This window comes from Amblyomma americanum, chromosome 10 (assembly GCF_052857255.1).
Source record: "Amblyomma americanum isolate KBUSLIRL-KWMA chromosome 10, ASM5285725v1, whole genome shotgun sequence".
Lineage (NCBI taxonomy): Eukaryota > Metazoa > Arthropoda > Arachnida > Ixodida > Ixodidae > Amblyomma > Amblyomma americanum.
In genome coordinates this window covers 111195437-111205589 of record NC_135506.1, presented here as the reverse complement: position 1 = coordinate 111205589, position 10153 = coordinate 111195437, and the positions used below count along the sequence as shown (strand labels likewise).

At 47.5% G+C, this 10153-nt stretch overlaps 1 protein-coding gene across 1 annotated transcript; it reads left to right on the top strand.

Moving 5' to 3' along the window:
- Positions 1 to 510: 510 nt before the first annotated feature.
- Positions 511 to 2117, top strand: LOC144106933 (uncharacterized). Its single transcript, XM_077639895.1, has 4 exons — positions 511 to 658; positions 730 to 780; positions 1247 to 1318; positions 1520 to 2117. The coding sequence occupies exons 1-4, from the start codon at positions 586 to 588 to the stop codon at positions 2047 to 2049; spliced, it is 726 nt and encodes a 241-aa protein (XP_077496021.1). The 5' UTR covers positions 511 to 585; the 3' UTR covers positions 2050 to 2117.
- The last annotated feature ends 8036 nt before the right edge of the window (positions 2118 to 10153 follow it).

The following is a 10153-nucleotide window of genomic DNA, read 5'->3' as shown; positions in this document are numbered from 1 at the left end:
CCGAACTAACTGTAAGTAAAAAAAGGTAATTCTCACACAGAGAACATACACTACAAGACCTTACTTATCGACCCACGTGTTAAAGCCTAGGTATATTTGCAGAATTACAAGCCACTGCACGGAGCCTCTAGCTAAACTAGGCAATATCGACTTGTGATTTGTAATGTATTTGCTTGCGTTTTTGTACGTTTTATAAACAAAGAAGTTAGAGCGGCCGTATTTCGAAGCCCGTCCTAAGTTTCGATAACCAATGAAGGTAGCCACGTACAGGCCTGAAGTTTGACACTGGCGGTAAAGGAGTTGCTCAAAAGACCCGGCTCTTTTCTGAGCGACCCAAGTGAGCGGGTGAGCCGTTCAAATGGTCCGGCTCACTTCAGTGAGCGGAGCCGTTCTGAGCCGCTCACTGAAGTGAGCCGTTTTGCCCATCTCTAATTCACGCTGTTCCGGGGGCAACGCAGCGATGAGGAGGATGTGACGCCATGAATCACGTGACCAAACTTTTCCCGCGCTGGCGTTGCCGCCTGCATCCCGTCTCGCGCACGCAGCATATTCTGCGCCGGCCTTTCGTTCGTCGCTGCGTTTAGCATGACGATGGGTGAAGGAGCACAACGGCTGTTCATGACCATGATAGAGGAATCACCGCTACCCGCAGCACCAGGTAAGCGTCGTCTCTCTCAGAAATAAGCTGTGAAAGATAGCAGCGTCAATATCATTTTGTGCTCACCACAGCTGTCGTCGATGCCTTGGCCACTCTTGAGAACGTTGGAGAGATACCCGATGGTAAGCGACAATAACTACTATGCATGGGGGCATATTTGAGGATTATTTCAATTGATTTCTTTTATTGCCATTTTTTGCGGCGAATGGAGTATTAGGATAACGGCCGGGGACATCGCTGCGTGTGATGCAACAACGGGCGAGAACGCAGCCGTTAATATTCGTACTGTAACATTACTGGTCATGATGCCGCACCTTCTTGCTTTTTGTCATCTGCGGTTTACCGTCACTTCTGTCTGTTGATGCCTTCAGATTACTGTATATGCCTGTTTTGCTGTGCAGCATCTGACCAATCAAAGCAAGCCTCTTTATTTTTGCCCGTGGCAAGGGCTCATGACATGCTTCGTCCGTCGCAAACATCAGGCGCTTAGTAACCTGAAGAAGAAAAAAAGACCTTACCATTTCAGGTCGCACAGATTAGGCACCTCGGTACAGTTTTTACAGTTGCAACTTTTATGTTCACTTGCAGAGAACACCGCTGCGTCGGACGTGGGCGAGAGGGGACCGCAGCCAGCGCCAAAAGTGAAAAGAGGCGGCGGAGGTGAGCTTGTAAAACGGAAAGTTGAGCTGTTGGTACATCTTTGAATACAAAAACAGTGCTGCAAGAGGAGTGCGACAGCGCCTCTCCTCCCCAGTTGTCCCCTGTCTCAGCGCTGTTTTTGTATTTAGTGTCGAACTTCTGCTGCCTGCATTTCTTGACGAATTCGACGCTTTTAGTAAAGTATCCGCATTTATTTTTCAGCTCCCGAATGGACACCAGGAGAAACCAAACTGCTATTAGATTACTATTACAAATACTTTCCGCAGGTGGGCCCATTCAAAAAGTTTAAAAACAAAAAGATGCTTTTCAAGCAGGTTTCACAGGATTTGGCTGAGGTTCTTGGATGTAACAAAACGCCACAGCAGTGTGAAAATCGCTATAAAACAGTAATGAGGCAGAAGAAAAGGGCAAGTGACAACAACAAATCAGGTGCTTCACCTCATCCTGTCCCATTTGACGATATGCGAAAAATCCAAAGCATTGATGACAGTCTCGAGCCAGAAATTCAAAGGGACTCTTTTGGAGTGACCCACAAGTCAACACCATCAAGCTCTGACAGCTCAGCTGATCTAATTTCCCCTATGCCTGAAATGCCCAGTACTCTGTCGAGCAATTCAGAAAATGATGAAACTATGAAAATGTCAACAGAGGTGAAGAAAAGGAAATGCCGTGCCAGTACTAGTCGTATGCAGCAGATGCAATTTTTTTTTTGGATCAAATCAGGGCTATAAGCGCAGAGCGAACAGCTCACAGGGAAAAGCAAGAAGAAGAAAAAGAGAACAGGCGTGCTGAGCGGCGAGCTGAGCGCATTCAAGACTGACAGGAACGGCGCAAGATGCACGAAGATAAACTTCAGCTCATCCGCGAGGCCTTGGGGCTCAAGCAATAAAACAGTGCACTTTGGATGAACATGTTGTTATGAGTGTTTATTTTGCGCAAGACAAAACGTTTCTGTGCATAGTATTCACGAAGCATTGCTCTGAACATATGTTTAGCCCTGTGTTTGCATCACTACAGGCTTTGTGGGTACCTCCTCTTCAGTCCAATCTTGGACTTAATTTTTTCTCGTTTTTCTGCAAGTGCCCGTAAAAGGCTCTCTTCTCTAGATATTCCACTGCAGACTTCATCTACAGTAGGGCTCTGATCATTGTTAACCTGGGAGCTCAAACGCATGTCCTGAAGTGGACTATGATATGAATCCCCGTTGTCGATGCAGATGTTGTGAAGGACACAACAAGAGAGAATAAATTTTGACATGTTGTCTACAGTCATGAGGTCCAAACGCTGTAGCTGCCTAAATCTACCCTTTAATTCCCCAAATGCGTTTTCAATTAGCACACGGGTAGCTGAAAGTTTGGTGTTAAATGCCTTGTCAGAGGCACCCAGGCTTCCATAGTCTCGAATGGGAGTCATCAAAAACTCTCGAGATTGGTATGCAGCGTCCCCAAGTATTTGGTATTTTCCAGCACAGAGTTGAGGCAATTTCTTCGAAATGTTTGAGAGCCGAAAGATCCTGGAGTCGTGAATTTTACTAGGTGCACCAGTGCTGGCATCAAGGAACCTCTTCCGGTTATCACATATCCCCTGCAGCGTCAAGGATGGGTAATGGTGCCTATTCACGTACACTGACCGCACCTTACCAGCAGGGCACCTAACAGGAATATAGCTCCCGTCAATGCAGCCAATGGTGTCTGGAAACCCTGAAACCTGGAAGTTGAAAAAAAAATGTTACGAGAAGACGGATATTGATAGCCGTCATAATAGCACAATTCATGTACAACACATGCATAATGTGGAGGTTGTGGCCTCAGCTCTCATCGGTGGCAAGTTATTTTTCCATCCGCCTTCCTCCCTTCTCTTTCTCCTCCCTTTTTTCTCATTTCAGCTTCAAGCACAGCTCATGTCCCCATGCTTTCCTCGGCTGTTGGCTTTATATGGTTGTAACAGTCTGCTAAACATGTTTACAAATGGTGATGGCCTGCAAGTTGCCCAGCATGACCGACAAGCCCAATGTTCACGCGGTTATATTAAAACAATGGCCCTCACTAACATGGAAGCATTGTTTGCCGGATGCCAGAACCTTACTGGCATACACATGCATGCCGCAAAACAATCTCGGCATTAGGGCAATGTGTGAAGAGACTGCAGCTAATGCTCAGTAACACGAGGTCAGAACACAGAGATCCAAATTATAAGTAGTATATAGACGTGTTTTTATTTAGTTAGGTATGTTAAGTCCCCTCGTAGCAACATACATCCATTGACATTGTTACATGTGCAGGAAGGCATGAAATGCATGCCCAGTTCATTCATCCAGACTGTTTATTCATACACAAGGGCGTACGTACAGGAGGCCAAGGAAAACGTTCTAGGATGGCTTGAGGAGCCCCTGGCCCTCAACAATACATTAGCAGCAGAACACACAAAAAGATAGTTAAAATTTTTTTTATAGCATAGTGACAACAAAGATCAAATTATTAGCGCGTAAGCATGCAGAAGTATAACAAAAGCATTCAGAGTTGAAAGTGTTTCGTGAAGGAAAAGACAGCTTTAAAGGGTAATATAGATGGCAAGTGACATGCTGGTTTGATTAATGTCAAAGCCTATGCACGGCGCAAATTAGAAGTAGAAAATTTTGGTCACCTGCTCAAACGCATTAGCAAGCTTCTGCAAGTCATCTGGGAAGGTCACGATGCGGGGTGCGATGTCCAGAAGAAACGCCATAACGCGGTACATCATCCTGTGATGTGTGCTTTCCCCAACCTCAAATCGGCCTGCAACATCCCGTATGCAGGATTTATTGGCAGCATACCTGCAAGAAATGGGATAATTTTTTATTGATGCGAAATTGTTAAACTAGCATCTCATGTTACCATTAAGCATTGCGGCAAAGTATAGGAAAAATTTACATCTGCCCCGTTCTCTGAAAAAGCTTCACGTGTGTTCATCAGGCACCTTTAGTACAGCCATGCGGTATTTTTCCCATGAAATACCTTTAAAAACCATAGGCAAGAACAGAAATAAAAAAAAAACTGGGCACATTGAATTAAAAGTGTGATCAAACCCATTTATTTTCACAGGTGGGAAGATTGAGCCCTTGAGTCCTTCGCATGCAGAAGAGCAGTGACCTGTAAAAGGAATTTCCAGCCATCATAAGCATTTGAGAAATCGGTTGCTAAACCCTCGCGCAGTGTATAAGTGCATTCAATTTCATGCTTCGCGCCAGGTTAGATGTGCCGTGACGCTTTTGTAATCAGATGCCTCCAATCACTCATCCTAAATCACAACTCTTCTCTCTTAAATGGTAAATAATTTCGATGTGTTATCACTTAAAACTTGCAGCAGAGAGGAACCAGACACACGGAAAAAACACAAACGTGAACGAGCAGCTTAGTCCACGTCTGTGTGTTTCTTCCGTGTGTCTGGTTCTTCTCTAATGCCAGTTTTAAGTGACTGATGCACCAATTAGCTCAACAATATACCTTATTAACTTTTATTTCGATATCTTACCACAAAAAGGACAGCACATGCTCTTGAGGCGACTTTGGGGGCAGGCCTCCGCGATCAGTTCTTGAAGGGTAGTGCGGCGATTTCGCGAACTCAGCAGCAAGGGAATCTGCAGCCGGCCGTGACAGTCGGAAATTCCTACGAAACTAGTGAGGTAAAACGGAAAAACAGAGGTCGGTTATTGATTACAGGTTCTAACTAGGATGCAACGACTCACCTCTTCGTCCGAATAAGCGGCGACCGTCTTTTCCACATAAGACTCGACCTTGTGTCGCTTCTCCGGCGAGGTAAAAAGCTGCTCGAACATCTGCTCATACAATGCTAAATCCTCGTCGTCGCCGCTGCTGTCCGAAGAGGAGCTTGTGCTCGAATCTGTGCTACAGCTGCTGTCTTCATCAAACAGCATTAACAACTCTTCGTCCAGACGACAGCGCTTAGCTACTGATATTCCGCTTGCTTGCACCGGCCGACTGTCACCGCTACCACCATCCGCCATTTTGCACGGCTTTCCCGGGATGAAACCAGAAGTGACATCCAAAAGTCATGTGACTTCGTTCATTCTCCCACCTACTCCGCCGTTGACGACGGAGCACCGAGAGCTGCTCTCGGCTGCTCTCGGCGCCGCCAAAGCGCGCCTCCTCTGCCAATGGAACACGACGCTCGTGCTCCTGTTCTACCAATGGCAGGCGCTGGAACTCGCGAGAGCACTTTCAGTGCAGTTTCGAGTGCTTCTATTCGCCCAATGGAAACCGGTATAAGTCTACTTTAGGACAGGTCCATGTGGCATGCTCTAGTGTATGTTTACCCTGGCATTACGGACAATCGTCTGCATATGTGTAGGGAGAATCTTGTGTAGTTTGTGCAGGTGCGGGTAGGTACCGGTTTGTAGTCTGCGCCAGTCTACCGCCCGAATCCGCGCTAGTTGCGTCAGCATCCGCTCTTGTTACGTCATGTAGCGTTCGTTTCGCCAGCTGCGGACTGCTAGCATGGGTTCGCGCGCTTAGGCAGCCGCGTAGGGGGCCAGTAGAGAGGTAAAGGCGCGAAGACGCAGAAATTCAAATTTTGACTACAGATAATTCAGCTTCCACAAAACGCATCTAAAAGAATTCTTGCTGGAAAATATTTCCGAAGCGGCATCCTTTAGTATCCTACGCACATCGCATCTTTGTTGAGACTCCCTTTCAGAGACCGTTTAAGCTCGTTTCGGGCGAAACAAAGGCAAAACTAAAAGCACATGCAGTTTGCCTAGCAGCAACATAGGAAATACAGCTCGGTGAATACTTACCGGCTAGGTTTGAGAATAAATCACTTCCGGTCGTCATGCAGCGTGCTTATGAGCAAAGCAGAACACGATTCAGTGGATCTTATGTTCACAAAAACAACACAAAGAATAACCAACACATATGGTTGCCTATGATTTTTTACTGCGCGCTTTTTGCCGGCAACAAAAATCCTTTACAATGCATTTAAATAATATTTTTATGTCTCGCACATGACGTGTTTGTTACAGATATGTTGTCTTAGGCATCGTAATTCTATTAATATTTAGGTATCTCGTTATTTTTTGTGCATATTTACATGTTATGACGCCCTATTTTGCAGGAATAAATTTACTCAAATTTTCATTTTTTTTTCCTAGCTTGCACTGTAACTGATTGGATTGATTCTTTACTGCCTCTCGCCAAGCTTTGATACGTCGATATAATATTAACATTGTTTATATTTGCTTTGTTTATCGTTTTACCCACTCCGTTTGGACCTGCACAGGGTTTGAAGTAATGAATAAATAGACATAATGGATCCCTTCCTACTCGTCCAAGTTTACATCCCTTTATTGTAAAAAAAAACTGTAATTAAATGCCTTACGACATGCTATATCTGTAAGCTGAACAGTGGTAATAGAATTTAGGCACAGTTTTGTATACCCTTCTTTGTCGACCCGACATCGACGTCATGTACTGGCATATCCTTCAAAATGTTATTCGCAAGCCATCGATACAAGTCGTCCACTCAACCTTCATTGCTAGGCTTTAACTAGCTATGCGCGCGTTGAACGATGGCTCGACGCCGTTACAATGTTCGCCTGCACTACAAAGTCGGTTGCCGACATAAAAACGGTGATCGGCCGACCATCGGTAGTCGGCCATTTCTGCTTAGGCAGACGAGTGGCGCGAAAATCAAACAGTCCAACCCGATTTTAAGCATGCATGCTTAAAAACCACGTTTAAAAGCAAACATATAAGGTATCTCATCAAGGCTCATAATTCTTTGTGTCAAAATAGTTGCCTTTCTTATATCGATATTGTACACAAATCTGTTTTAATAAAACTGCAGTTTTCAATAAAAGCTGAGGGCGAGAGATAAAACCGGTTTTATCTCAGTTCAATGCCACAATACTGTCCTGAGATAAGACGTTAATTTGTAGGACATTTGAGGAATTTTCATCCTCGAGTCGTCCAGAAAAGTAGAAACTGAGGACATCCCCGTGAGGATATTTGGCCGTGGTGCACTCAAAAAGCATTCAGAATGTCCTTTATTGGGATGAGGACGTTTTGACCATTTGAAGACGTCATCAGGACGTTTGGTGTTGGCTGGGCCGTCGTAACTGACCATGGCATTGATCAGAGAAAATCTAAAAAGAAAAATTGATAGGAGGGTTGCCAAACCCCATGGTCAGGGACTCCGGAACTTTTTTGAGGGGCGTATTTTGTTATTTATTTATTTAATGCTAATTTACATAATAAATTTTATATTTTTATTTTTCATTGTTCAAAGGTTGATGCAAACTGTCACGTTGTGGTGACGAAACTCGAGCAGTCAGGAAGACAACGAAAAGGCTTCCAAAAGAAACTGTTCAAGGGGCTGACTCCCGCCCACTATTGGAGATGGAGGGGCCCTTGAGTTGGCTGACTCATTCAGCACCGCAGGTCCCGGCTCCGAAGGACGTTGTCGGACTCCGTTAAGAAGGAAACTGTACAGTGGGTTTATTTGCATTTTTACAAGTGGAAAGATCAGAAGGGACGGTGATTTTCACTGCACTCGCTGTCGAGTTTTGTATCGTTCGTCGTCCATAGATTCCCCAGGTTGAGGACACCCTCGCCGGGGTGGGAGTGGCCTGAAAGTTTCACTCACGCGCACAAACTCACGCCACCGCACATATGGACGCGCCCCCGTCACATGTCGAGCCCGAGAGAGAGAAGGATGCCGTCGGGGTCATGCCGACTGCGGCAGGTGCCGTCAACTGGCCATCCAAAGATTCCCACGCGCCGCTGACACCTGTTCTTCATCAAATGACAGCCGGCGCGCAAGGCCAGAACGCAAGGTCGGGTAGAGAAGCCGAAAGGGGTCGTTTGTCCGTTGAGATGCTTGCGAAGATTGCGGACGATGACCGGCAGCCCGCCGCTGTCCTCCCAATGCCGACGAGCCACCGGAAACGAGGTTCTTGTGTTTCCCGACATAGCCTTGTTTACATGTGCCCGACGTTGCGGGTCGAGTCGGGGCGCGCCACATGTCGGGCTAGCCCAGCCCGGCCCGACCGCGTTTATATGAACCCGTTTTCTGTCGGACAGAGATCGCCGCCGCCCGTAGCGTTCAGAAAACGAACCACGCTCGGACGCCAGAGGAGGAGGAGGAACGCCCAGAAGGGTGCCTTAATGGCCACAGTCGCGGTCAATCAGGCTGTGCGGCTCATCAGATGGATCTCCAGCAAAAGACTCCCCGCTTACCTGCAACTGCAGCTCGCGGAAAGGAACAAGGTCGACGCTGCAATCCGGCAGGCCTACAAGGCGGCCCTTGGGCTCCCGCACAGTACGTCCACGGATAGGTTGCTGACCCTTGGGGTTCACAACACACTCTCGGAGCTGTGCGAGGCGCACCTCGTTTCCCAGCTCGGACAAATCACTCGTACGAGCGCGGGAAGGGCCATCCTATGCAGACTAAGGACGTGCGAAGAGCACGCAGAGAGGGACTCGAAAACGCAGTTACCCACGCACATCAGGAAAGCTCTTTTGATTAAACCCCTATCCAAGAACATGCACCCCGCGCACCACGAAGGCCGACGCACAGCGAGGGCTCGCGCCCTACACACCAAATACGTCCGGAACGACAATGTTGCGTACGTGGACGCAGGGGAGTACCGGCAAACCCAGAGAAAAGCGCTTGCACTTGTCACGCGCTGAACGGGAACGGCGCCCCGTTGGCGGCCACGTCGATAGAAACCACCTCCTCCGATACGGCGGAGGAAGCGGCAATAGCCTTAGCTATAGCGAACACGCGTGCTATTATATTCAGCGAGTTCAAAGCAGCCATTCACAATTTCGCGAGGGGCCGCATCACATCTACCTCACTCCGCATCTTCAAAACACCCCCCTTCCGATTAGGGAAGTTTGAATTGATCTGGATTCCGGCCCACTCGTCTAATCCAGAGAACGAGGCGGCTGACGCGCAAGCCCGAGGTTTCTTCGGCCGGGCAGTGACCGCGCCCTCAGACCCGAATTTCACGAGGGACGGGTTGATCTCATTTCATGACATCACCCATCACTTTAGGCTGGAGAGGCGCGCATATCCCCCTCCCCACAAATCGTTAAGGAAAGCGCAGGAAGTTACCTGGCGCCGACAGCAAACATGCTCCCTTCTGAATCCGGCAGTGCTTGCCCTCATGTGCCCTGGCCAGTACGACCCAAACTACCATAAATGTGGTGAAAGGGCCACATACGACCACATTCTCTGGAACTGCGCAAATGATGATCCGGCGGATTGATACAGTTCCCTGCTCACGAGCGGTGGGAGGCCGTACTGGTCAGCTCGAACCCTAACATTCAAGTACGGGCGATCGAGCGGGCCAATGAGATTGCCGCCAGCCATGGGCTAGCGGCTATCTACTATGTGTCTCCTACAACCTGCTCTCGTCGCAATAAATGTTTTACAACCCAATTAATGGTCAGTACCGCTTTCAGGGTGAAGACACCGTTCGGCTGCATTCAGCGCATTGCGGCGGCGCGCCGTTTCGAAGAGAAAACTGCAGCTGCTGCTTATAACTCAGGAAATTCGGTATTCTACCAAGACAGGGTGGCACCAGAGATTGTTTGAATAGTGAATCAGAGTTAGTTACTCTAAAGTATACCACCATTCGCAGCTAATCTGCTCACCAAGTCGGCGCCTTATGAACAGTCGATGTGCGATCATGTGTGTTGGTTCTGTTCTGTCCCGTTCCTTTTGCGCTGTTTCACTGAAGTCTCTCTCTCCTCCTTCTCCTTCATAATAGCAATCTTACAACGTGCGTAGCATATTCTAGTGCAATCTCTTGACACGGATACTCTACATTTAAAT

What these genes read in the sequence shown, in the direction of transcription:
- LOC144106933 (XM_077639895.1), top strand. Translation starts at nt 586, where the DNA reads ATGACGATGGGTGAAGGAGCACAACGGCTGTTCATGACCATGATAGAG. An exon ending in ACCGCTACCCGCAGCACCAG is followed by an intron (nt 659 to 729) that starts GTAAGCGTCGTC and finishes TGCTCACCACAG; the next exon opens with CTGTCGTCGATGCCTTGGCC. An exon ending in CGTTGGAGAGATACCCGATG is followed by an intron (nt 781 to 1,246) that starts GTAAGCGACAAT and finishes GTTCACTTGCAG; the next exon opens with AGAACACCGCTGCGTCGGAC.